The sequence below is a fragment of the Phytophthora infestans genome, genomic scaffold (assembly GCF_000142945.1).
Source record: "Phytophthora infestans T30-4 supercont1.27 genomic scaffold, whole genome shotgun sequence".
NCBI lineage: Eukaryota > Oomycota > Peronosporomycetes > Peronosporales > Peronosporaceae > Phytophthora > Phytophthora infestans.
Genome location: NW_003303732.1, coordinates 509,294 through 535,296, shown reverse-complemented (window position 1 = coordinate 535,296; position 26,003 = coordinate 509,294). Strand labels below are relative to the sequence as shown.

Sequence of the window (26,003 nt, the reverse complement as noted above, 5' to 3'; positions counted from 1 at the left end):
TTCATGTATTATAATAATACCTGTTGAGGGAAAGACAGTAATACCATAGAAGCGATGACCAGTTAAAATGCTACCGCGGAAGAAGCTTACATGTATTAATACTACGTAGTAAAACATAACGTAGTATATGGGCGTCAAACTTGCCTCAAAACACTTCTTATCAAAGACGGAGCCATATCGGATACTAGGAAATGAAGCCTCAGCGCTGTTTCAATTTCTTTTGCGCTAAACGAGCAAACCGAGTTGACAATGAAAAATATCGGGAGAAGAACACTGCGTGTCTCCATCAGAAGCACGAAAAGTACTACATGTAGAATCACGGACATGTTCCTTACTACTTGGAAGTAACACTACAGTAGAAAGACTGAATCCGAGTGAAGACACCGAATTATACGCTCAGAGCGAAAGCATACCTCACGACGAAGGCTACTTCGCAGCCATTTCATACGTCGCGACATACAGCGGGATGTGACGCAGGATTTCACCCTTAATGATCCCCACACTGTTCACGGCAATGTTGGTATTCATGCTCTTGTCACCGTCATCAAATAGCAGTGCTATGTAGCATACTGGCAATTGTTTCTTCACAAAAGGCTGAGCCAGACTCCATAGAATCTCTTGATCGAGCTTGTGAGTTTTTGCCCTCGTCAGCTGCAAGAAGCAAAACCTCTCCAAAGGGGCATCAGTATCGGCCATATTATAGGAGAATTTGCATCGGCTGACAGCAGAAATTGTTCCACACAAATTGGTTGTAAGAACCCAATAATCCATCTCTGCAGGGCTTTCAGCCCAGCTCTCCATAGCTGCTATACACTCTCGCAAGTTCTTACCATTGACCCTAATCTGTAGTTGTTTATTTTTGTCACTGTGAACCATCCGACCACACGTTCCCACACCCGTTTTCTCTTGATCCGTTTGCTCATACTTACAAAAGATGAAGCGAAACGATTCTTGGTGGCGTATTAGCGAGTGAAAAAGTGCTTCAAGACCACTATCTTCGAGGCGTGAATCGTTCAGTTGTCGAGCAACACTGACAAGTTCTTGAAAATATTCCGGCTTCACCATTGTTGTCACGTGCTGGAGCACAAGCATCGACGTCGCACACGGTTTCCAGTACGAGCAATTCCAATAGTGTGCTCGCTCCGAAACGTTTTTCACTCCCCAGTTGCGAAAGAAATCGACTATCGGGGGTGAGCTACAGTAGTATGTTTCAAGCAGCCCTTCATCCTCGTCGGAGAGGAGGCATCTCAAGACGTCACTGAAAACCATCCTGACATGAGGATTCAAGAAAGCACCAAGGTTTCCCCCCCCGACACGAAGTACCGACGGGCGATATCCTCCTCTTTCAGACTGCCTTGTAACCTGGCCAATTGTTCCACGTCGTCTCGTTACGAGTAAGGCAACAGATTAATGCCCTGTACGGCAAGCCGCTTCGCCCTTTGAAAAATATTGTCGGGTCGCTAGCAGTGTGAAACAATTGTGCCAGATTCTACGTGTAATCCCCGCCTCATCCAAACCGTCGATAAAAAACCAGCATTCGGACGAGAGGAGCCAGTAATCGGATTTAAACGATGCATACATATCGCCATTCTCATCGACCCATTCAAAGAATTCTCCCTCATAAGGCAAGCGAGTGACAGAAGGAAGGTTCCTGTCGCCACTAGGACGATACCATGCCACAGGTTTCTTCCTCGAAACTGCAAGATAGAAACAAAGCAAGGCCAACATGCAGCTCTTGCCCGTTCCTGCACTCCCGATAGTGATGAACTGCCTGCCAACGGCTCCGATTGTGTCAATCCTGTCTTTTAAATACTCTTTTAAATTTTCCAGCACACAAAGCATTTCTTTCCGAACGAAGAACGTGGAGCCCATAAAGCCCACGATGTCTCCGATTAACGTAATGTCCTTTAGTTGTCCGCAATCGTCGTCCGTCCAATCAAATAACTTTAAGAAACCACCCTCTTGCGGTAAGGCGCCACTCGCTCTACAGCTCTTTTTCAGCTTTAGATATGTAGATAGTAGGTTAGTTTGGATGGTGGCGCCTCGTCGTGTTTCCTTATTTTAAATAGCCTTTTCCGATATTTGGAAGACAAAACTACGATCACGTGAATTTGCTCTTCATCCTGCTCAATTATTTCTTGGATCGGCATGGCGCTCTCAATTAATAAAAAACAATGACTCCATTTCGGTTAGACGGCTACTCTCATCACGTGGAAGAGATCTTGCGTCATCAGCAGACACCCATTCGCCATTTGCTCGCTTTGCCACAAAGAGCCAAAGTTTGAACGCATCATCCTGGATCGTCTTCGGTTTGCGTGCTTTGATAGCGTCTTTAAGCTCATCCACACGCAGATTAACTTTAATTTCAATTGTAAACGGATACCTCCTGTCTTCCGGATCGAGATAGACACATGAAAGCTTCACTTTCTTCCCACTTCCGTTTCGGTGGTGGGATTGGCGCCAGTTAATATTATACCTTCGGCTCTCGGTCGAGGAGCGTGAATCACTATTAATACACCCCGAGTATCGTCGATGGTGCTGGCTGGAGCTATTGCTGTGTGTGTTGGCGCCTTCGCGCTGGTCAGGCAAGCTGATCCGTATATGCTCTTCCGGTCTGATAATGGTAAAACCGATAAACATTATACTTTCTCCTCTTAAATTATATATATATTCTGCCAATCAAACATTATACTTTCTCCTCTTAAATTATATATATTTTTTGCCAATCAACAGTATTAATAATTCTGTTTTATCCACTCACAGAGCGTAATTCCTCTGGCCACACATAACCAAGAAGCGGCGAGCCATTTCACGCCTCTCGTTCCCTGGCCATGAAGCTGCTTCTGCTGACGGCGCGTCGCGTGGCGCGCGCAGCTACCCCCGCGGCGGTGAATGCGTTGCGTCCGTCAATCGCTCGTCCGATGGTAAACGCTGTGTCGATGCCCGGTGCGCGCTTCATGAGTGACAAAACTGGCGACAAGAAGAACACAGACGCTTCCAAGCTGTTCGCTTCCAAGGACGACAGTGACAGTGATAGTGACAGTGACTCAGACTCGGACAGCGACTCAGATAGCGATTCAGATGAAGAGCAGGTGGTGGAGGTGGAAGAGCTGGAAGAGCTGCTGCCTATTGACGAGGAGGGCATTTCCACGGCTGAGAGACGACGCCGTCTTGACGCGTTTTTGGCACACAACGCCGATTTCTTCGACGAGGAGCGCTGGGGCGCACAGGACGGCGAAAATTGGTTTGGCTTTGACGGCAACATTGACGCCGTGACCGAGGAGGGCGTGCCCACGTGGCTGCAGTCTGTGCGTAACATGGTGACCGTCGAGGAAGAACGCGCGATCCGCGCCAAGGCGGCCCGTATCGCATTTCACGAGGCCAAGAACAAGGTTGTGCGTGTGCGAAAGCTCGACGAAAAGGGACGTGCCTATGGCACTGGCCGCCGTAAAACCAGCACAGCGCGTGTGTGGGTCAAGCCTTCTGCGGAGCCTTTTATGGGCCGCATTAAGGTGAACAAGAAGGACCTGGTGGACTATTTTGTGCGTGACACGCATCGCGAAGACGTGCTCATGCCTTTCTCTGTGGTGGACAAGATCGGCGGATTCGACGTGTACTGCACGGTCAAGGGCGGAGGCGTGACCGGCCAGGCCGGCGCCGTGCGTCACGGTATCGCCCGTGCGCTGCAGAACTTCGACCCGGAGATGCGTCCGGCCCTCAAGAAGGCGGGCCTGATCACGCGTGACCCGCGTATGGTCGAGAGGAAGAAACCTGGTCAGGCCAAAGCCCGTAAGAAATTCCAGTGGGTCAAGAGATAGATGCAGACGCAACAGGAGAACAGGCTGCTGTCAGACAGGAGCTGCAATAGGCAAACAGCGAGGCGCTCGTTCAGCCGTGTATCTGTTCAACCCGAAGCATTCGTTTGTCACTTTTCTTCCTTTAATTGCCATACATATCTGAAGTAGCAGAGCTGGTCACAGTAGTCGAGCTCAACCTCTTCAATCTGTTTTGTTCTCTTATCGGTCGCGTGCTACAGTGCCATAGATGCCTCAAGTTTTCGCAGCGCTTCGAGCTCGTCTTCATCGGCGTTGCCCACCACATTAATGTTGGACTCGACCGCGTGTGTAGGCACGTCCGGCAAGTTGTACTGAGCCGTCGGAGCAGGTGGCGCCGACGGGGCAGTGGCTGCTGCTGCAGCAGCTGGAACTGCAGCGGGCGCGGCTGGAACTCTCGCTGTTTCTGCAGGCGTGGCGGCCACGGGCTCCAGCGTCTTCTCCTCGAGTTCAAGCTCCTCCATCTCGCGCAGCTCGTCTTCCAGCTCGTCGTCATCGTACAGCTGCGATCCTAGCGGTTGTGAGATAGCACGACCGATTTCGTCCGCTGTCGCCATCTCCTCCTGGATATCGTCCATGATATTGTCCACCTTGTCTACGTTCATCTGGCCGTGGATCGACTTCATCTGCTCGGCACCTGAACGCAGCGCCGTAAACGTCTCCATGTTGACGTGTGCACTTTCGAGCGTCATGACCTGCGTCTCTAGCGTCATCCGCGCACCCTGCAGCTTCTCGACTTCGGCCTCGTACATTTTCTTGCGCTTGAGTGCGAAGATAGCGCCGCGCTTGTCCTTCGCTGCGCTCTTCTGCTTTGCCTCTTGCAGCTGCAGCGCGATCTTTTTGACGATGTGCAGCTCACGCTTCTCCAGCGACTCAAGTTGCTCACGGAGTTTGCGGATCGTGTCGGCCGTCGCCACAGGCCCCGTGCGCGCGGGCGCCGCCGACTTCCGCCCGAACAAGTTCATCGCTGGCCTGATACTTTGCGTGATCGCAGGCGAGAATCCAGAGGTTACTTCATATCGCCACTTCCGTTGTGTTTGATACATCATAATTTGAAGTAAGAAATGGATCTATAAAAGGGTCGCTCGGTTGGTACCGCACAATCTAAGATACAGAATAAAACTACTTCAGCTCCAATCATGTCTGAAATTAACCAAGCTAAAACAATCACTCCAAAACCAATATTTAGAATTTCTCTTCGATACTGATCTAGGACCATAATGCAGTAAGACAGGATGATTGCGATGCGACATTGTGTCACACGAGTGCATCCATTTCTCATCCAAGTTTCTTCGTCGATGCTCGCCCGCATGGCTCGCGAGTGGAGCGTGTTCATGCGGCAGCCGGTGCTGCCGCGCCATAGCAAGAATTCGCACTCGTGGCTGCGTCAGGTCACGTTACTGCGTGCGCTGCTCGTGGCCGTCACCGTCTTTGCCTCCTGGGGATACACACAACTGCTGGTGCGCTACGGCAGTATCTCGCCGGCAGCTACGGTGCTCTTCACCACGGCCTACGATGGTCGTGCGGCCGGTGACTTACCGCCGATTTCACCTCCCTGGCGCCCGCCGTTCCGCGTTGTAGTATCGCTAACGACAACGCCTAGCCGGCTGGACAAGGTTATGGACAGTGTCCGCTCACTCACAAAGCAGAGCCTTGTACCAGACCAGATTTACGTCAATATCCCTGAAGGGCCCATGAAGAGACACCCGGAGCGCTCATACGATGAGACCGAAATCCCGTCCGATCTGGTGGGACTAACACCACTCGTCAAGGTGAATCGCTGCGTGGACGACGGCCCGGCCACGAAATTGCTGGGAGCTTTACGACTGGAACACAACGCGTCAACGCTAATAATCACATTAGATGATGACTTCGAATACCCACCGGAACTGGTAGCTTCGTTGACATGGGAAGCTGTGGCCAAGCCGGACGACGTGCTGGGCGTGTGTGGATGGGGAATGCTGCCTTTGTGGCACGAGGTTGGCGTCGTGCCCGCCTACGTGCCGTATTTTATGCGTCCCAATGGACGATACGTGGACATTTTACAAGCCTGTTGTGGCAATGCGTATCGACGTGGATTCTTTACGGATGTCGAGGCACTTGCAGACATTCCGTCGGTCTGTGTGACAGTCGACGATGTGTGGATTGCAGGGTATCTGCGGACAGTGGAACAGAGACATAGTGCGTTAATTAGCAAGAGATTGGATCCGTCGGATCCGAAGTGGAAGAAGGAAGAAGCGCGCTCGTCCGAGCGACATATGACGCTCTCCAGCTTCAACCACGAACACCAAGTACATTACAAGTGCGTCCAGGCCATCGAGGAGAGGTTCCAGCGGCGATGGACGCGTAACTTTGAAGAGTCTTAGGATAGGAAAACGAATGACGCTAGCTCGATAGGACACAAACATAGACAAACATGCAGCGCTTTCGATACGTTCGTACATTCGCCGTGTGTAAAGAACAACAATGACCTACTGTTGATTAAAGCATTTTGCAGGCAAAGCGGAGAAGAAGTTTTTAACATCAAAGTCTTTCAGTCTCCTACCAGCGTCAGATGTATCTACTCGTTGCCGTTGTGAATGGCACCAGCCTCGTCCACCGACGAAATTTGACTGCAAGTAGCAAACAAACACAGATATAAGTCTCCAATGCGCTGTGCTGGTACAGCTAGCGATACGTACATCCACTTCTTGTCGAGAGTCTCCTTCCAGAGCGTGACCTTGTGGTCGCCCGAAGACACAGCCAGCACGTTGCCAGTGACAGACCAGCTCACACGCCACACAGGAGCGTCGAACGTGTGCAGCAGCTCGCGCTTCCAGGAACTGTCTTCGGCAGTCTGCGACCAGATGTACACGTGCTTGTCTTCTGAGCAACTGGCAATGAGGTTCACTGGCAGTCCCGTGCTCGGAGCCCACGCAACGTCACGCACCCAGTCACTGTGTGCGGGAACAGAGCTGAGCTCCTGCTTGGTCCACTCCGTCTCACCCTCCGGCAGGCTCCAGATCTTGATCGTCTTGTCACACGAAGCCGTCATTACTCGGCGGATGGGACCGGACGGACCCTGCGAGCCCACTGAGTTAAAAGGAGCCCAGCTGACAGCGTTGCAACCCAGTGCGCTGTCCTTAAAGTGGCTCACGCTCCAGCCCTCAGCTGCGATAATAGCAATGTCGTTAACAGATAAACAGAGATAACTAAAGACATCACCATTGCAGCTGAGCACGTACGCGAGTAGCTGAGCACGGATACAGTTCCGTCAGCAGAGGCGCAGGCGAGTGCAAGTCCGTATTCGTGGGGTGCCCAGGCGATGCTGTTGACTGAGGAATCGTGGAAGGCGTGGACGTAGGCCTGGGTCCACTGGTTCAAGCTCTGTTCGCGGTAAATGATGACCTTGCCGTCATAGGAGCAGGCCGCCAGCAGCACGCCAAACTTGGGGTGCGCCCACGACACTTGCCACACAGGGCCCTCGTGGCTGCAATGGATAGGGCAATTAATTGCGTGTAAGTTTGAATATTGCCAATAGATACAATGAGCCCGTACCCCGTCAAGATCTGCTCGTTGTTCTGCACGTCGCCCGCGACGTCGTAAACCTTAATAGTGCGGTCAGAGGAGCAAGTGGCCAGACGCTTGCCGTAGTAGTCCAGCTGTGCGTCGTGCTGTTAACATCAAGGAATAGTGAAAAGAGCAGTAATGAGAACAATGGGCAACGTTTTTCGTCAGTTCTGAAGCGATGGAGATGCAAGAGAAGCTGAAAAAGGACACCTAGATAGCTAAGACGACGTACGATCATGTCCTCGTGCTGCGTGTCGATAGAGAGGATGGGGGCACTCATGTTGACTTGGACAAGAAGCGGAGAGGAGGTGTCGAAGCTGACGCTTTGTGCTTCGGGATTTTGTCACTACCCGGCTAAGTACGTTATTATTCACTAGACTTCAGTAAGAGTTCACGAAGATGACATAGTATAGAAGTCTGTATGGAATTAAATGGCGACTTAGTTGAGAGCAACCAGCCTCTGCAACGACGTCAATGGGGTGTGGAAGCATAGTACAGGGTCATCAGAGTGCGAAATTGGCGGTGTCGAACCTTGGGTCGGCCTCGGTGTTCTTAAAGTATCAGCTCACCAGCCCGCATTCTCGTCCTCGTTGGGTACGACCATGACGAGGTTCTGCCAACCAAACTCCTTCCAGTTGAGCTGGAAGAGGAGCACCCACGAGATAAACAGCACAGTCCAGAAGCAAAACCCCATGAACGACCGTCGTACCCCTGGAAAACGCAGCACCAACACGAGATATCTACGTTAGACGATAAAGTTATGGCCGAACACCATCGCAGAGGTTGCAGGACGCACACAAAGTGACAGAAGCGTCGATGGTCGGATCCATGAACTGCTTGCGGTAGAAAAGGACGTTAACGAAGTGGAGCCACGGCAGGAACATGAGTCCACCCAAGAACATCTTGCGCGCCACGCTCTCATCTGCCTCCTTATTCAGGTTACGCGTGAAGTTACCACGGTTGTTCGATTCCTCAGGCGGCTCTGTACGCGGCGCCTCCTCCAGCACAGGGGTATCCGTCACAGACTCGTTCTGCTGGTGCCTTGCCATTTTTGTGGGAGACGTCTGACTTTTGGCTGAAAATGAAGTTTTGTATCACAAAACCTTCAATAGAGAGTGATTTCAAGTTATCCGGACAATTGACTTGTTTTGCATTTATTCAAAAATCCTCCTAAGTTAATAGAAGATCTGATATACAGAACTGGCGTTCTGTAAGGACGCGTACATGGGGTCACGTGCTCCAAAGATGTTGTTTTGAAGCCACAAATGTGTCCCACAACAACAGTCGACTAAAGACAGCACCTCCAGCAGACGACATGTACGGCGGCAACTATTCAGGTGGCTACCCGCCTCCAGGCCAAGGTTATCCTCCCCAAGGATATCCACCTCCAGGCCAACCATACCCGCCGCAAGGATACCCACCGCCTGGGCAGCCGTACCCGGCCCAGTACCCTCCGCCAGGCTACGCCCCAGCTCCTGGAGTCTATGCTGCACCGCCGCCGCAGCAAGCGCAAGCTTATTATGCATCGCAAGGTCGACAACTTTTCGTGCAAGCAACACTAGCTCCAGGTGGCTATGTGGCGCCGCAGCCTCAGTACGTTGCCTACCCCGGCGTCGCGTACGGCGGCGGCTATTACAACAAGAAAGGTAAATTCAAGCGCTACAAACACAAACGCAAAGGCTTCAAGTTTAAATAGTGAAGCTTCGCCCCTTGTAGCTGGGGAAGTTGGAATGCATGCACAGAAGTTTCCATTAGGTCAGCAACAGTTTCCGATAATAATACGCGGTAATCCAACGTAACCTCGAAACGTAACCCTGTTTACGATCGCTCAATTCATATATATTGCCATCATGGCAGGCACGAGGCTGCAGATCGTCGGCGCCTTCGTGCTGTTCACGCTATTAGCGGCGCCAGTGGCATGGCACTTGACGCAGGTTGAGCGAGTGGATCTCCCCGTGGATCGCATCCAGCAGCTGTCATGGGCGGCGTCGCGCTTCAGCGGGCCGGAAAAGTTCCAAGTGGACATCTACAGTTTAAGCTCCGTGTCTTCGTCTGCGCCGCCCTCCAGTGCCTCCAACGTCGCGTACTTAATGCATAACTTACAACTAAACGCAGGACAGAAGAGCTCGCTTCAGACGGCGATGAGAACAGGTCTTCAGGCGACGGACGAGGCGCTGAAGACGCTGAAAGCGGATCATATGCGCTTCAGCGTCTTCTTGCTATGCGACAAAAACGCAGCTGTTTCTACCCCCGCTCTGACAGTCGGGAAATACCGCCACGCGTGGTCATCGCAGTGCCAAGTGAATAAAGGCGATGCGGTGCATTTTGCTATTGAAAGATTGGTGCAGAGGCACGTGTACCCCCAGAAGAGTATAATGCAGAATACCGGGACGAAACCAGCACGAAAGGCGCTGCGCTATCGCCTACAATTTTCCTTGCTGAAGGAGAACCCGACGACGCCTTGGAATGAAGATCTACGGACGTTGGTGGATCAGTATCTCAGCAGGTTTGTGCACAAGGTCGGAGCACTCGCAAATTTTACAATCGAGACACAGATGGTTCAGTACGCGAGACTGGCGAGAGAGGTCACGTCCAGTGCAGACGGAAAAGAATTCTACATTAACGCTGATGATCTCAAGCATGTAAGTGAATGATTCTGTACAATTGACAAACATTTATTTGACTTTGGTGGTGCTGCAGTTCAAGAGCGCGAACGACTTTCTCGATGCCTCAGTGCTGGATGATGGAGAACAAGTGCTGCACTTTATGGCTGCACTTCCGGATATCAAGCATGCCCCGTTGTACATCCGTGCTGCGGAGAACGATGCTAGTCTGGCAACGTCATTTGAGCTACCTGGTTGGGGCATTGCCGCTATTTTGAACCCTTTTGCATTTAATGGCAAGCCTTCTGCTGATGTGTCTGCGGAGGAAACAGCAACAACGAAAACACGTGAATTGCAGCGGGTTATGGGACTTTTTGTCACGGAATTCCGCGCACTACTCGGTGTTCCGTCCTTCACTAAGCGACAACGAGAGGAGGACAGAACAAGTCACGGTACTGCGGAACAGCGACTACTGTTCTTGCCTTCACCCGTTGACGGTATAGCGGATTGGGAGTTGGACGTGATCGCGCGCGACCGCTTCTCTAAGCTCATGCAGACGGCAATTGAGACGCTGCAGTCGACTGTGGAACTTGTCGAGGCTCTGCCGGAGTTGAGTGTACTGGAACGAGTGCAAACTCGAGTGGAGTCTGCCGTCACGAGACTTGAAGCCATCTTGTGTGGTAGCGCTCGGGAGCAGGAGTGTGTAGAAGTGTCAGATCTTCGTAGTCTGCTGGCGATGGCTCGTCAGGCTTCGGAACTCACAGACGCTGCCTACTACGACCACACTATGATCCGTCAACTCTACTTCCCTCAAGAGCAAATGCTGGGTGTATACGCTCCACTTCTGGCTCCACTAATCCTTCCTTTTGTTTTGGGCTTGGTACGTGAGCTCAAACGCTTCAAGGTGAAGCGTGCAGCCACGGGGAAAGTGTAAAGCGAGGTGGCTGAGATAATTACAAGTGATGGCCCGAAATGCAGATACCTGAGTAGTTTCACAGTACATGTATTAGGACGCTGTTAGAATAACGCTACTTCAGTAGTTTTCATAGTAGTGTACTACATTACATGTAGTAGTAAGAAGAAAGCGTACAAATTCATAAGCCGTGGCTAAATGAATGTAACAGAAGTGGGTGCTGGAGATGACGTCGCCCTCATCATTAAGACCTTAAGTGGGTCACATATACTATTTTCTAATTCCAAATTTAGTTTTCCCGATTTTAGCGAATGGCTTCGTTTTCTAATTTATGATGAAAACTTCTACACGCAACATAATTTGATCTTTAAGTTGCTATTCTGAGGGGGAGTTCCATTCGCCAAGTGGAGGGCCACAACATCCACGTTCTCCAAGTAGTCCAGGTATGTGCGTGTGTCTTGTGGCCCATAGCAAATTTTTCGACGTGGAAATCTCACCACCATCTCCGTTTCCGTGTTCTCCTTCCATCTGTGCCACTTACATAATTTAACCTTACCTACAGCGTCAGCTATCTGCTTGAATCCGTCGCCACTAAACTGAGTCACAGCCACTTCCTGCTTTTAGACGCATTTCCCAGCTTCTAAACGTCCGCCATGGCTTCAGAAGGCTCGCCATTCGGCACGTCTCTAGACGGTCTACCGGCCTTCTTTACCAATGGCAACGTGGATGATACCAAGTACGAGTCTCTGCTTGCCGATCTGCGCGCGCACGACCTTCTAGGACCAGTAGAGAGCGGCGCCCAGGCCAGTGACGCCGGTGGCTCATCTCTCTTCTTTAACGACGCATTCTCTGCTGTCTTTATGGGCAATTTTCAGTCAGGAGCTGCCCAAACCAGCGCTGGATTATCAGGCCGTGCGCCGCCCGGATTGGCCCCTCCTTCAGAGGATATCAAGTGGGCCAGAGGTCAGCAGGAATTTTCGAGACTCGAGGAGAAATTCCATGGCTCGGCAGCTGAGAAATCGAGCTCGGCCCGCGCTCCGCCTCCAGGTCTGAGCTTGGAACAGGATTCCGAGCTGGACGAGAGCCAAGTGCCAGGACTCAGGGGACTAGGTCTAGATGACGATGACATTGTGGCCACACAGCCGGCCCAGCAGAGCCCACCTCCGCTTCCACAGGCCCCACCCGCCCCCGCCCCGCGTATGCCGCCCCAGAACGCCCAGCCGCCCAACGCATGGGCTGCGCCTCCAATGGCCACTCCCAACGCGCAGCAACAGCAGCAACATCAGCAATTCATGCCACCCCCACCTCCGCATATGCAGGGCCAACCGCCCCACCCGATGTACATGCAAGGCCCGCCGCAAGGCCATCCAATGCCATCCCCACAGGGCATGTATCCGGGTGGGCCACCGCCTCCGCCGCAGTTTTTCGGACGTGGCCCGCCTCCTCCGATGCGGCCGCCGTTCCCTGGTCATCCTGGCGCGTTTGGCCGCAACGGCCCGCCTCACCCGCCGCCGCAGATGCACCCACCTGCCTTCAAGATGATGACTCCGCGTGATGTGAACTTTGTGATACAACAGCAGATGAAGTGGCTACGCTCGAGTGACCCGTTTAGTGACGACTACTATTTCCATAACTATGTGCAGAAGCGCACACGTACTGGCGTGCCTGGCCGCTCGTCCGTGCCGCTACCATCGTGGAAGCTGCAGCACGTCAAGTCCGTCGACCCGCGCGACGTACAGCGCGAAGTCAAGTCGCGTAACTGGGAATCGGAGTACAACGTGCTGGGCCGCAACGCCAAGAGTAGTCTGTACCGTCCTAAGCAGTTGCTGAACCTGGCCGGCACAGATGAGGCCGCCTCGCCTCCGTCTTCGTCGCCGACAAATGCTGACGACCCGGAGCGTACACCGTTTAGTGGCGAAGAGGACGCCGCTTCTGCGGCGGCCGAATCCAGTAGCGAAGCGGCCAGTGCCAAGCACGTGCGCGGTTCGAGTCCTGGCGCCCAGGCCGTCGCTGCAGAAGCTCAATCCGCCAAGGTCCTGCGTATGAGCAATGATGCCAGCCGTAACTCGGTGTTCGCGAACGATACTTGGCAGCTGCGTCTCCAATTGGATCGTGGAATGCAGTGCCTGCTGTCCCTCCAGGACGCGCGTCATCTACTGGACGCTCGTGGCATCAACGTGCAGCAGTTCCACTCGATGAATGAAGACGAGATGGATCCGGCCCTGGTTGAACTGCGCTCGCGGACGACGTCGCTGCTGTTGGAGCTGGCAGCACTTCTGGGTGTCAACGTGACGCAGGGTGGCGAAGCGGATGCCTCTCGTGGTGTGATGAGCTGTGACGTGCAACAGCTACAGAAAATGCTGACGCCGACTAAGGGTAAAGTACTGGTGAGTCGAGCGCTGCCGCTCCTGCACCCGTCGGCCCGGTTCGTACTTCTGCCGCACCTGGTGGACCACCTGTTGTCTGGACGCACGGACGCCGGACGCCAAACGAACGTCAACGACGCCGGCGACGATCGTCTGTGCCAGACGCTGGTGCTCATGTTGCTGTACGTGCCGCCTGCCCCACCCGCAGAGCTGCTAACTGAGTGTCTGCAGCGTGCGCTGAACGGCCACAACGTGCAGTCTCTGTCTGCCGTACTGCACAACCGTGCGCGCGCCGAGGCTCTACAGGCACTGCTGCAACGTGGTGGATCCGCCGTCCAGCAACTCACGCAGACTGAAGGAGTCGACGCTGAGCACGCGAAAAGCGTCAAGCAGCAATGGGAACACCACCAGAGCGTGTTCGTGCAGCTGGCCACCGCCATCAAGCAAGCGGCTTAAAGTGAAGACCTGTCGCGTTCATTTCTTCACACAACGACAGTGCCATAGGCAGTTTTTTCATCCAATACATGTTGCATTTTTGCTTTCATTGGGCTGACCTGGCTGATAAAAAACGTAGTACTAGTAGAGTTTTCCACTGGTCAATTGATAGCATCGTTCCCCTTCCATCAACTCCCATGTTTATTATTTGCAGCTCTTACATTACTCAAAGTCGCAACAATGCGAGTGAGAGACTCTTTTCGCACTATTCCGCGCTACGCCACAGCGACACGAGCCAAAGTAGAGTCGCCCATGACTCATCTCGACATTATCACAAGCTCGGCTTTGTCTGCAGCGATTACGCGTCTGTCGACTTCAAGGTCTCAAGGTTTGAGCTAAGCGAGAGAGAACACCCCAATATCCTCGGCAGAGACGATCATCGCACACACCAACAAAATCGTAGTGGACCCGTTCCAGCGCGTGTTGTGGACAAGAACCGACGTGGGGAAGAGGTGGAAGGTTTTTTTGGAAGATTCTAATCTCTTGTGTGGATCAGCAGTCACGTCCGCTCTCTATCCTCGAAGAACGCGATCAAGGCTCGTGTACTATGAACCATGTCACTAAAGATATTCGACTCTTCCTTGCAAAATAAACTAGCGGAGAGTGGATAAGTGATGACATGTTACAGCTGTCTTTCGTTGTTCTTGGACAGCCACTCGGCATGACGAGTATGAAGCCTTACTGTCAGATCAAGAAAGCTTTGCCCGTCCAAGAAAATCGTGAGCGACCTTTACCCCGACCAATTTGAAAAGACTGAGGGTGAACAATGTTGAGCTGGCACAATCCAAGCTGACAAACCTCCAAATGTTAATGAGAAGCTGTGCAATGCGCCGTGTCTTGCCGCAAGAAGGGGGCCTTTTAAAACTGTTTAATTGGATTGTGGTCAGCTGAAGGACATCACCGTGGTCGGAAACATCATTGGCTTTACAGGCTCCACGCTTTTCGTTCGCAAGGAGACACTGTGTACTTGAAAATTATAAGGAGTGGTTTCAGATGGTGTCTTACCCAGGAACACTGAGGAGCTGCTCTGCTTCCTGCAGGTACGAAGAGATTCTTTCGAAGCTCGTGGAACGATTTATCATCGATGGCATAAATTTTATGAAGCAGCAATCAGGGATCCTCAAAAATATATTTACTGAACAACCCAGGAAAAAACTTACTTTATGGGCAAGCCACAATTTGAACATTTATTTAACCCAGGAAAAAACTTACTTTATGGGCAAGCCACAATTTGAACATTTATTTATGGATTTTGTGTACGAAATTTATTGTCCTTGTTGGGCAGCTGTCTGCAAACCGGTGCGACCGACGTAAACTCACTTTGAAATAAGCAAACATCGCTAAGTACAAAGTCTCGCAACCTTAGTCATGCCTGACGCCTCTCTGACGTCTTCCCAACGCTCGAGGAGCATTATCTCCCCGAAACCACTAATCTAGTAACACGATCACGTTTTGATGCAGATATTACTTTTAGGAACCCTGGCAGCAATTACCTGTGTGCTATGTAGCGGTTCGGTCATTATGGCGAGGACATGGATGGCACAGTGACCAGTTTCCAGTTAAACTCGCTGCGGTCCACAAAAGGCGAGGTGCTGCTTAGCATGGAGATGTATGTCGCGACGGAAAAGTAGGAGTTCTTCCCAAAATCACGACCTAGATACGTAAGTAACTATTAGCGTGTCAAAGACTCATGAAACTTCTCGGCTGTATATTTGCAAAACTACACCGCCGCGTCTTGCGTTGTCCGTACTTCTGATGGCTTCCTATCGCCTTCTTCAAATGAACTTTGTATTGCGGCGAGTCTGGGAGACAGCACGGTCGCGTCGATCTCGAGTGCACTCGCAGCAAGGAAAAAGTTCTCCAGGCGACAGCAGAATGTAGTTAGGAGAAGCAGACAACCCACTACCAGCAGCTGTGCGATGCTCCACTGAGCCGCATGAAACACTGCGACGTATCCCCAGCAAGTATCAGTGTTTAACGTGGTAGAATTGACGTCATTTGGGTGATTTACAAGGCTGAACAAGCCGACAATGGCCCAACCGATGCATGTGAGGGCGAACACGGTGAGTCCAAGTGCCACCAGCGCTTTACCAGTTCGTGAAGACCCTGAACGACACCTACGCGACGCGAGTGGACAACAAACAGCTAGCAGTGTAGCAATGAACATGAGCAGGAACAAGCAAGTGACTCCAATGAAGAAGAGCTCGGGCGAGACCAACTCCAACGTGCTGCATGCTCCAACTGTACTGCTTTCTACCCACGACGCGACGTTGATTGTCACCAGCAAGGCGAGTGGAGGCAGTAGCAGCGCTCGCTTGGTCAGACGTGAGCAACATGAACAACGCAGACACCAGAGTAGCATCGGGATCTGTGGGAACAGAAGTGAGAAGACATTAAAGTTGAAGTGAGTCATCAATAATGACGTACGTCGAAATCGATTGTGAGCAGCGTCTCCCGCACGCCGAGCCATGTTCCTACTAGTAGGCACCCTCCCGACAGTGCCATACACAGCACTACCAGCCACTGGGATGCGGAGCAGTCGAAGTGTACGCTCAGCACGAATCCCAGCACGCCCCACGTCTCGAGCCCCAGTACTGTCGCAGCCACGCTGCGTCGGAACGTAGGTCTCACGTGATCGTAAAGAGCATTAGTGTCGCATTTCGGTGGGGTATCCTCCTTCATAGTAACCTGGCGACGCAGCGCGCAGGCTGTGACGACGAGCAACGCCAGTAATGACGCCTCTAAGAACACGCGTAATCGCGGTAGACAGTGATCAGCCATAGGAACGGCTGCGAGATAGCAGAACCGCCCAGTCGCTGAGAATGTCAGGTGGGTCGCTGCAGAATAAGCCGCAAGCGGACCAGTCGCCTATTTTCAAGGAGAACCGTCCCCAGCCATGTATTGTACTCATCAAAAGGATTACGTTTTTTTGAACTCGTGTCTGCAATTTGGTGCTGGTATGCCCGCTACATCACGGCTACTTAGACTAAAGAATTCATGCGACGTACTGGCAACTTGCAAGCACGTAGCTGTGGAGCATACCCAGACTGTAGTAATTAACCCTTCAATCTGTTCCGAGCCGGAGTCCCACTTGGTAAACTCGAGTTCGAAGTGGCGTCCGTATTTCGGTGACAGGTGCATGTCGGTGGTCGCACGCATGCAAGGCGAATGTGGCTGTCATGGGCTAGTCGAGCCGGTCGGGACTTGCATTGCAATGCGCATTCGCGTTGAAGAGAGGAGACGATGTAGCCATGTGTTGTGGAACGGCACAGCGGAGACCGGCTGCTGCCATGCCACGGAGACTTGCTCATGCGTCCTCACCTCGAAGCTGCGTGTTGGACGCCGCGTGGCGGGCATACAGTCAGTATGATTTAATACAGAGCTGCGGCTGACTTGGCCACGCAGTGCACTATTATAGTGGTTTCTCGACTCGTTTCTTGGTGCAGCTTCGTCATCTGAGCATGTCGGAGTTGTAGCTGCAAAAGTGGAAGCCGTTCACGAGAGTGGGATGTTCGGCGTCAATGTTCTGATAAGTAGCCAGGACTTGCGCAACGCGGCCTTGTCGCGGCGTCGCCCTTGAGTCAAGGGCCTTGCAATGTACATGTAGATGCAAGTTGCATCTACATGTACATCCCTCCAGTGCTACATCGATGCATTTTACTGTGGGCAGCACTGCTGAGTACAGCGCTCCAATGTCTTCAGCTAAAGACATACGACTATTAACTCACCTCAGGTCAGGCGTAGTGTCCCAATGCGCCACCGAAACAGGAGTCGATCTCGCTGGCAGTATTTGTAACATGGAGAACACGTACGCGTGGACGCAAGTGTCCGCAACCGAATCGTCCATATGCCGTTTGGGCGCCGCACATCGCATGCTGCCGCGTTCGCAGCGCACGCACCTTAACCTGCTGTGCGGCGCTTACAGCCCCGGGCATCGGTGAAGAGCTGTGGTGTGTATTCATATTGGTGATGCACAGCGACCGGTCGGCAGAACAAATGACCAGGCGATTGAATCGTTTTCTGGGGGCTAGATATGCAGCCTGCAGCCACTTCGGTTCGATGGCCCATCATACCGGTAGTCTCGGAAGACAAGCACCTCCTGCGTGACTTGAAGCGCGCTGCTTGGCTGCGCGGAGCCGGAACGATTGCGGCTACCACCACGCGAGCTAATTGCAGCGAGAGTTGACAATGGCAACAGCAGGCATGCCTTGTACACTACACAGTCTACGGGCTGTAGGCAACCGAAACAAGGATATATACAGACGACGCTGTCGCCATCTGCCGCACGGAAAGCAAACGCTTTCGGGTGCCACCTGGGCGTAGTCACGCTTAGAGCAAGAGTTGTTGAATGCAGTAGAGTCGGCAGTGGTTTAACCAGCCGGGGTATTCGAAAGGTACATACATGTACACCGTGGCACGGCCGGCTGGACTTCAGCGTGGACAGTGAGAGCCGATGTGTGGGTCATAGATCGAATTGTTCCTCCGATCACGCCGACCGCTCGTGTCGCTTGCGTAGGAACTCATCCGTTTCTGCACTACGACCTCAGCCGGTGGACTCACTTTTGAATTCAACACACTGTAGACGAGTACCTTGCGCGATCTCCAGCATGCATTTGATGAGCATGAACACGACGGCTACTACCATCGGCAAGAAGCGAGCATTGCCCGCATCGCCGCCCGTTTCGATTGCTACCACATCGGCTTCAAGCATGATGGCTGCAGGGCACGATGACGACGGCGAGGAGATCTTGGTAGACGCGGAGCCACTGCCACATGAGATCGCGACGGATCCTTCGCTACGCTGTCGATACCCAAGTAAACACTGTCTGCGCGCGCGTACGATCAAGAAGACTGGTGCGCTTCACAGTATGTGCACGTTCCACCGCGCCAAAGCGAACCGCAACCAGCGAAGGCTGGAGAAGCGCAAGCGTCTGCGCCTTAATAGCACGGACAGCGTCGCTGAGAGTGTGAACATCAAGCAGGAGCCGTCGACGACGTTGGCGACAGCATTTTCACCGAGTTTTCAGAGTTTCCTGGACGGATCGATCCCAGCAACTCAGTTCCAGTCGCCACGCGAGGTGGCGAGCGAACTCGAGCCGTTCCGCTCACCGGCGGCGTTGTTTCCCGAGGACCTGGCGGAGCTGTGCGAGCTGGTGGACGTGAACGTACGGCGGATGTATGCGGAACCGAGCGAATACGACTTCCTCATGCTATCGCAACTCCTACTGTAGGTGATGGAGGAGCAAGAATATGTATTTAGCTCGAAGCAGTAATGCTTGATGGAATGAAAGATTTGATCGCGACAAAAGGTTGGTTCGCTGCAATGGTAGTACCTTAACCGCTTTACCATTATTACGTGAGATGACGTTAGCCTTTTTAATACCATCGTGATAATAAGTAACAATCTTAATAGACAAGTCTCTATGAGTGGTGTAAGACTAAAATACAGGAAGAAGGGCGAGAAGGCTCAGCATATACTTGGTTGAGAATAGGACACAAAAAGTGCCTAAAGGTGGCCAGTGACAGTTTCGACTTACATCGACTTGCTTCTGAATGTGCTAGTGCTATCTATCGGCAGCTTACAAATCTAATAAACCCTTTCGCGAGCTCAATGATAAACTGCAGAGGTACCACAACGAGAAAGCCCTGAATTCTGATTGGACAAAATAGACTTTGAGAAGATTTATAATTGAAGTCAAACTTTTTTAATATTGAGTCCTGTAGACGGCATCCATTGCGGAATTAAGCACCAGAACACCTGACATTTGTGCGTCTAACCACACGACGAAGAGCTTGTCGCAGTCGCGCATATTTTCCGCTATACGTTCCATCGGCACATCGTCAATCGAAGCAACACGTCTAAAGTCAACCAGACAGAAATCGGTCAACGGGAGCGAGGAATAGCGACTACCAGGGGAGAATCGTGTTATATTATCATCCAAGTTGCTGCCTTCTCGCAACAACTCGATGTCCCAAAAGATGTCACCTACCTGAATTGTAAGCCGGATGCAAACAACGCACCCATATCCGCAGACGTCACGAAAGTGCTTGGTGTGCAGCGATACGCAGCCTCGTAAAATCCCATTTGCCATGTTCTTTCCGGAGATATATTGCTCATCAAACTTCTGCGGAGCGTTTGGCGGATGCTATCGTAATCGATCGATCGTATCACTCGCGCGACCATCTCTGGAAGCGTTTTGGGGACATTTAATGCTCGGACGATGTGACCAACGCGCATCTTGACAAAGTATCGCCACATCACTGGTGACGAGAACTCAATCAGTTTGAACCAAAATGCCCTTTCGAAGACATTGTTCAACTATTTCAGTATCAAAATCAGAGCTGGCGCCATAAGCAATGCGTTCAAGCCGATCCAACTCGTCATCCTTAAGGGTCTTCAGCACCTCCACCGCGCATGTTGATGTCAGCGCGTCAAACAGCGCTCTTTCGTTGGCTTCATACAGTGATCCATCTTTGCAGCATGCGGATCCACTCGGCAGGCAATGGTTGACGACTCGCACTCCTACGACGCGAACCGTAGATTCTATTCAGCTCAAAGATGGTAGACAAAGGTGCCACCTTTTTCAAATTGGCACAGAATTCCTGCACCTCGGATGGCAACCCTTCAAAGCACGTGATACCCTAAAACCACAGTTGGACGTACTCAAAGACTTCGGCTTGACTAAAATTTAGCTGCTCGATGCCCACCACGATCGTACTGTCGAACGGTATTGAAGTAGGGAGTTGCGTGTACAATGCTCCACAGCAAAGCCATACGCTGCAAACATCAATATTCTGACGCTGTCGTTTTTATTGCTGAGAACGTATTATACTTGACCAGCTCCCAAAAAGCAGAGGATTTGCCACTCGAAGTCCACCACCAAATACACCACGCAGTTCCTTCCAGTCAATTTCGCACTGTTTCTTGAAATTATCCTCAAAGGTCTCGTTCTTGTGTGTCGACAACGCCGAGAAGTTGAACACAACCATCTGCTTATTGTCCATGGTATACCTATTCATTAACGATCGGCTCACAAGTGTCGCTAGTGATGTTTTCCCCAGTCATTAGCGGGCTTGTCACCAGCAGAACATACCTCTGTTCGAGGCGGTGAATGATTTCCGTCGTGAAAGTGGCCCGAGAACGCGTTCGTGGATCATCGCGATCAATTCCTTCTCCGCTCACAATCGATCCACGCGTGCCATACCAGGCGATATGCTGAAGTGCAACGCTATTTGCTGGCGGCGATAATGCTAATTCAATCGAACCATCCGGACCCTTCACTAACACATTCACAGGGCCTCTACCCTCTACTTCTTCGTCTTCATCCACTCCACCGACATCCTTATCCGACAACCCCACACGCCGTAGCCTCGCTCGCGCCGCTTCCAGCAGCTTCAGACCAGTCGTATCAATCACACCCTTTGTCACTTATTCTTCAGTAAGCCACGGACCGCGACTCTCATCCTTCTTCGCCAGGACGAGCTGCAGCTTGGCTGCATTAACCTTTTTGAAGTCGTTGGCCTTCTTCGCCTTGATCGCTTTCTTCAAGTCATCCACGGTTTTGCCTTCGTCTACTTCCCCAGAGAAGCCACACCAACGATGGCACAAATGAGCTTCACCATCCCAGCCGATTTTGGAGGACGAGGAGAATTTCCGTTCATATTTGAGCGGAAAGGCGTGATCCTTTCATTTTAATGTCCAGTACTGCTGCCAGTGTGTTTTCAAATCGGGCATGAGTTTGTGTGATATTCAGATCGGTATGTGTGTCCTTCACGTTTCCTCACTATTCTCTTAAGATGAAGACATCATCGAGGTGTTTATATATAGGTTGAGTCATTCAGAAAGCAAAATAATCAGAAACAGGTACTTGTACTACAGTACATAAATGTCTGATTTGTATGATAGTAATCATGTTATGTAGCAAGCATTTCCCCGAATTGTTGAAATACAAGTACTTATTTGAAAAGCAAGCAGCTCATCCGTCACTTACTTTCTATAGTTGCCGAGTAGGCTCCACGAAGTCTAACGGGTAGAATCCGCTCCTAAGCGGAGTCCATTTTGTGCCTGAACAGGCTACAATGGTAAGCAATTGAGCTGTATCATCTTCACAAATCGGCGAGTTGCCCGCTTCTATCAGGTCACTTACGGCAGCTTCTGTCCATGATGGCAGAGACGTAATACCGGTGTGCGGAAGCCACAACACGCCAATGTTCAGCCACTCTTTTGCCGTTTCGGGGAAAATTTGTAGTGGGTTGTAGGAAAGTGCCAGTGTGGTATAAAAACTCGGGTATAAATCTGACGAAAAGAGATCGTCAGGTAGGGCCTTGATGTTGTTATTCACTAGCGAAACTTCCACAATCGGAAGACGAAAAAAAGCTGTAGGAAACTCCTCCAATGTTGAATGCTCAAAGTAAAGTGTTTCTGCGTTAATCCACGCTTCGGCCACTGCATCAGATATTCTGGAGAGATTTGATAATACAATCTCGAAGTCAGACAGATGATAAGGCAGTGGAGACGTCAGCACTCCTTCCGGCAAAGTCGTCATATTGACCCGTACCATGACGAGAAAGGCCATTTTCGGGTGTACATCTGCGTTTAGTGCTGCTTCACTTCCCCACTTCACAATTGTCACGTTCCAGAGCTCAAGACCCAACAGATTTGGGAATTCCCTGATTGAGGACGGCATCCGGAACTCTGAGCAATGCTCGAAGATAATCGACGCCAAAGCATTGCGCTCCAAACTATCGAGAGCGCTCTCTCCTGGACTTGTCACTCCTTGACGATAGCAATTGAACTTCACCACCGAACAGCTAACGTTCTGCGCGAACCACGGTCGCACACTTTGCTGACACATTTGAGCTGTACCAGAGTTCGCGCTAGCTACGAGCGTATCAGCTCGAACATGGAAAGTCAACACAACTGTAGAAACCAACATGAAAAAAATAAAAACTACGATATCCTGAAGTTTTCCTGGGCTCGACAACTCCGGGGGATGTTGTGGATATGCCGAAGATACTTTGTTTGCAGTGGTCCTGACGGACGAGACGTTCAAAGGGTTTTTCTCGAGAATAAAACTGATGCTTGCCAGTCCTAGAAACAGAGATCCATGTGGGATAATCTTTAGTAGACTGTCCGTGATAGAGAGCGCAAAGATGGACTGGTTCTCGTAAATGAGCCTGGTATACGTTGCATCGTCATAGAATATTTCAATTGGGAAAGTCGAGTCAAATTTACGTGCCCACGGTACAAAAATTGCCAGTGGTAACGCTAGACTTGAAATTGAGGTAAGTAATGTATCCACCGTCACACAAAAGGTTCGTTCACGAATGGCTGGGATTCTCGCACTGTGACTTCGTTTTGAGGATACGTGCACTTTGATTATGACACGGGACGCAGACGCGAGCATCAGGTGGTTCAATAGTGGAGTTATCAAACAATTGATCACAGTCATGGCTACAAATGCCTCATTTATCCACACACGAGAGATGAGCGTACTGTAATTGTGACATTGGTAAATCTGCGCGGAAACTTCAACAGCTTTACGCAGCACGAATACCAACTCGAAGTGGCTCCCTTGGACGCTCAGAGCCTTCTCTAATACTGTCAGTACTCGCATTCCCGTATTGTGTCTTCGAGCTTTTGATTCGGCGAAGCTGGAGGGGTTACCTGGTTTATAGCTCGTGATAAATTTCATAAAGCGAGTAGCGACAGCATTTCGAGGCCAAACTACAAGAGACCGAGCGCGAATGGATGAGGCGATATGTAGTAATAGTTGAACCGCATGTAAAGCACCGAGAATTCCCACAAATGTGCCAAAAAGTCGAAATCTGCGCTGGTCGGGATAAGCCAAGAGGCTCGAGATGTAAGCCATGTTCGATTGCTCCATAAAGAAATACAACCGCGCCATGGCAAGCAAGTACGCCGCGCATAGAGCGTGAAGAGCCATCAACACCAGCCAAACGATCACAAATTCCTGGCGTGGTAGCCTTATAGGCTTCCGCTTTTGAGTGTAGCCCTTTGTGTCGACCATGTAGCTATCTTCACGGGTCATCGTCGTTCCCCTTGTGTAGTTCTCGTGGTTGCGCCGGCCACAGTAACGCTGTGTTTATATGAGCCATCTAAGTGCCAATCCCAGGAATATTTTTGCCTTAGACATGCTGTACCTAAATATAGCTGCTCGACTGAGTCTGTAGCCATGTCCTTCTTGTGCATCTAATTTAGAACGTTCTAAAAGATAACGCTCGTTCGTCCCTTCAGTTCTGAGAATTCTAACGATTCATGAGTTACTCGTATGGTGGCGGGGGCTACGGCGGCGGGGGCTATGGCCAGGGTCCTTCCAACTTTTCTGGTGATGTAGGGGCCTACGCAGCCCAAGTGCAGCATGGCCAGCACTTCGGCCACCACCCTACGCCCCTCCAGGCTGTGGCCCTCCCCGACGTCTTCACCGAAGCCGAGATGGCCCGCACATTACGACGCAACAATGGGGACGTGATGCGTGCGGCCCTACAACTCAAACAAAAGCACGCGTTCCGGACGGAAATGCACTACCAGGAACTCAACGTGGGACTCCCCACTCTACAAGAAGAACTACGCAAAGGCTACGCGCATTTACTGGACGGGGCTGCGGACTCAGAGCGCTGTCCCGTGTTATTACTGCAGCTCCAGCACTTCAAACCAGGATTCGGAGATGGTCATAAGCTGCAGCGTCAAGGCCGCGGAGCGGCCGACGGGTCGGCCGTCAGCTCTCTAGAAGATGCACGCAGACTATGCGTGTACCTCATGGACTTGGCCGTCGAGCTCATGGAAGAACGAACCGCCCCGGGCATCGTGTTTATTGTAGACGTGGCCAACTGCACACTGGCCAACCTGGAGGCCAAGATGGTCACAGATATATTACAAGTCTGTAAGAACTGGTACCCAGAAGTGGTCAAGCGGATTTTAGTAGTCAACAGCTCGGCCTTTACCAAAGTGTTGACAATGTTACTGGCCAAGTTACTAGGAGCGCGTACCCAGCAGAGAATCCGAGTCATGGGAGATCCACGAGAACTTAACATGATGCTGCCTCCTCCGGCCATTCCTCAATGTTACGGAGGAAGTTACCAAATGATACATCCCAATATGTGGATGAAGAAGCAGGCCGAGCTGGAAGACGTCGATCTCGATGCGGCCTACAGTGTCCATGATGAGGCCGAGGAAGAAGACAAAGGATACGGCCTGGAAGAGCGTGAAGTGGACCCCAACGAGAGTCTGAACGGCATGCAGTACGCCAATGTGAGTGCTGTGAATGCCGCTGAGATGCCTAATAGCGTTCTGCGGGGCCCTTTAATGAGGAAGAAGATGGACGGCGTGTGGGGCAAACACTTCGCATTGTTACGGCCCGAAGCCGTGCTGTTGTACGAGAATGTTACCGGTGTACGGCCACTTATTATCATTCCGGTAAACTACGAGGTGCGTGTGGTGGCCGCGCCATTTCCGGATAAACCCAAGAGCTGCGGGTTCCGAATCGAGGTCCCTGGAGTTGTCGGTGGCCATGAACTAGTCGCTACGAGTGAACAAGAGCGTGGGAATTGGCTGCAAGAATTGCAGTGGGCCATCGACAATAACAAGGAAAAACTGGAACGTCGAGAAGAACGAGAAGAACGTCGAGCCAAGATTCATCGCGACTTTGATGCGCTCGATATGATCAACTTTGACGTCGATCTACCGGCGCCTCAACCTGTTAAAAGTGATATTGGAACCTCTGCAGTGATGCAACAACAGGTGCGATCTCCTCAGCCTGTTGGAATGCCAATGCCCGTCCCCATGTCAAGGAATACAAGCACGATGGGGATGATGCAACCGATGTCGATGGCCATGTCGCCTCAGTCGATGTCTATGGGGATGCAGTCTCAGCCGATGAGCTTCGGAGCACAGCAACCGATGAGTATGGGAGGCCAGCAACAGATGATGCAGCAGATGGGCTATGGAATGCAACAACCGATGGGGATGCAACAAGGAATGATGAACATGCAGCCTTTGATGGGGATGCAACCGATGCAAATGGGGATGCAACAACGACCAATGCAAATGCCGATGACTGGGCAGCACGGAATGAATGTGCCTACACCGTCGGGCTACCAACTTAACTCGAAGTCACTCCAGGAACAGCTACTTAATAATTTTCGTGGCTAGATGTGATGAAGGTGCGAGTCGAGTGGAGAAGGCAATAAAATATATGAGCTCTTTTGGTATAAGAGAACCTTA

At 51.5% G+C, this 26,003-nt stretch overlaps 10 protein-coding genes and 2 pseudogenes across 10 annotated transcripts; 5 read left to right on the top strand and 7 right to left on the bottom strand.

Annotated features, from left to right (window-relative positions):
- Nucleotides 1-426: 426 nt before the first annotated feature.
- Nucleotides 427-833, bottom strand: PITG_12698 (uncharacterized protein; the record flags this gene model as incomplete). The annotated part of the gene is made up of 2 exons (XM_002900063.1): nt 427-651; nt 831-833. The coding sequence occupies 2 exons, from the start codon at nt 831-833 to the stop codon at nt 427-429; spliced, it is 228 nt and encodes a 75-aa protein (XP_002900109.1).
- Nucleotides 834-2,831: 1,998 nt separating this feature from the next.
- PITG_12697 (30S ribosomal protein S9) lies at nt 2,832-3,818 on the top strand (the record flags this gene model as incomplete). The annotated part of the gene is made up of 1 exon (XM_002900062.1): nt 2,832-3,818. One exon carries the CDS (start codon nt 2,832-2,834, stop codon nt 3,816-3,818), a length of 987 nt encoding a protein of 328 aa, XP_002900108.1.
- A 99-nt stretch (nt 3,819-3,917) lies between these two features.
- Nucleotides 3,918-4,798, bottom strand: PITG_12696 (uncharacterized protein; the record flags this gene model as incomplete). Its single annotated transcript, XM_002900061.1, has 1 exon — nt 3,918-4,798. One exon carries the CDS (start codon nt 4,796-4,798, stop codon nt 4,031-4,033), a length of 768 nt encoding a protein of 255 aa, XP_002900107.1.
- A 333-nt stretch (nt 4,799-5,131) lies between these two features.
- On the top strand, nt 5,132-6,199 carry PITG_12695 (uncharacterized protein; the record flags this gene model as incomplete). The annotated part of the gene is made up of 1 exon (XM_002900060.1): nt 5,132-6,199. One exon carries the CDS (start codon nt 5,132-5,134, stop codon nt 6,197-6,199), a length of 1,068 nt encoding a protein of 355 aa, XP_002900106.1.
- Nucleotides 6,200-6,393: 194 nt separating this feature from the next.
- PITG_12694 (protein transport protein SEC13) lies at nt 6,394-7,717 on the bottom strand (the record flags this gene model as incomplete). The annotated part of the gene is made up of 5 exons (XM_002900059.1): nt 6,394-6,445; nt 6,515-6,983; nt 7,058-7,302; nt 7,371-7,486; nt 7,615-7,717. 5 exons carry the CDS (start codon nt 7,660-7,662, stop codon nt 6,394-6,396), a joined length of 930 nt encoding a protein of 309 aa, XP_002900105.1.
- Nucleotides 7,718-7,743: 26 nt separating this feature from the next.
- On the bottom strand, nt 7,744-8,458 carry PITG_12693 (uncharacterized protein; the record flags this gene model as incomplete). Its single annotated transcript, XM_002900058.1, has 2 exons — nt 7,744-8,093; nt 8,179-8,458. 2 exons carry the CDS (start codon nt 8,429-8,431, stop codon nt 7,948-7,950), a joined length of 399 nt encoding a protein of 132 aa, XP_002900104.1.
- Nucleotides 8,459-9,232: 774 nt separating this feature from the next.
- PITG_12692 (uncharacterized protein) lies at nt 9,233-10,919 on the top strand (the record flags this gene model as incomplete). Its single annotated transcript, XM_002900057.1, has 2 exons — nt 9,233-10,024; nt 10,083-10,919. 2 exons carry the CDS (start codon nt 9,233-9,235, stop codon nt 10,917-10,919), a joined length of 1,629 nt encoding a protein of 542 aa, XP_002900103.1.
- Nucleotides 10,920-11,332: 413 nt separating this feature from the next.
- Nucleotides 11,333-13,720, top strand: PITG_12691 (uncharacterized protein; the record flags this gene model as incomplete). The annotated part of the gene is made up of 1 exon (XM_002900056.1): nt 11,333-13,720. The coding sequence occupies one exon, from the start codon at nt 11,552-11,554 to the stop codon at nt 13,718-13,720; it is 2,169 nt and encodes a 722-aa protein (XP_002900102.1).
- A 2,316-nt stretch (nt 13,721-16,036) lies between these two features.
- On the bottom strand, nt 16,037-16,540 carry PITG_12690 (uncharacterized protein; the record flags this gene model as incomplete). The annotated part of the gene is made up of 2 exons (XM_002900055.1): nt 16,037-16,069; nt 16,187-16,540. The coding sequence occupies 2 exons, from the start codon at nt 16,538-16,540 to the stop codon at nt 16,037-16,039; spliced, it is 387 nt and encodes a 128-aa protein (XP_002900101.1).
- A 2,798-nt stretch (nt 16,541-19,338) lies between these two features.
- PITG_12689 lies at nt 19,339-21,347 on the bottom strand (annotated as a pseudogene; the record flags this gene model as incomplete).
- Nucleotides 21,348-21,813: 466 nt separating this feature from the next.
- On the bottom strand, nt 21,814-23,790 carry PITG_22971 (annotated as a pseudogene; the record flags this gene model as incomplete).
- Nucleotides 23,791-24,031: 241 nt separating this feature from the next.
- Nucleotides 24,032-25,985, top strand: PITG_12687 (uncharacterized protein; the record flags this gene model as incomplete). The annotated part of the gene is made up of 1 exon (XM_002900054.1): nt 24,032-25,985. The coding sequence occupies one exon, from the start codon at nt 24,039-24,041 to the stop codon at nt 25,929-25,931; it is 1,893 nt and encodes a 630-aa protein (XP_002900100.1).
- Nucleotides 25,986-26,003: the final 18 nt, after the last annotated feature.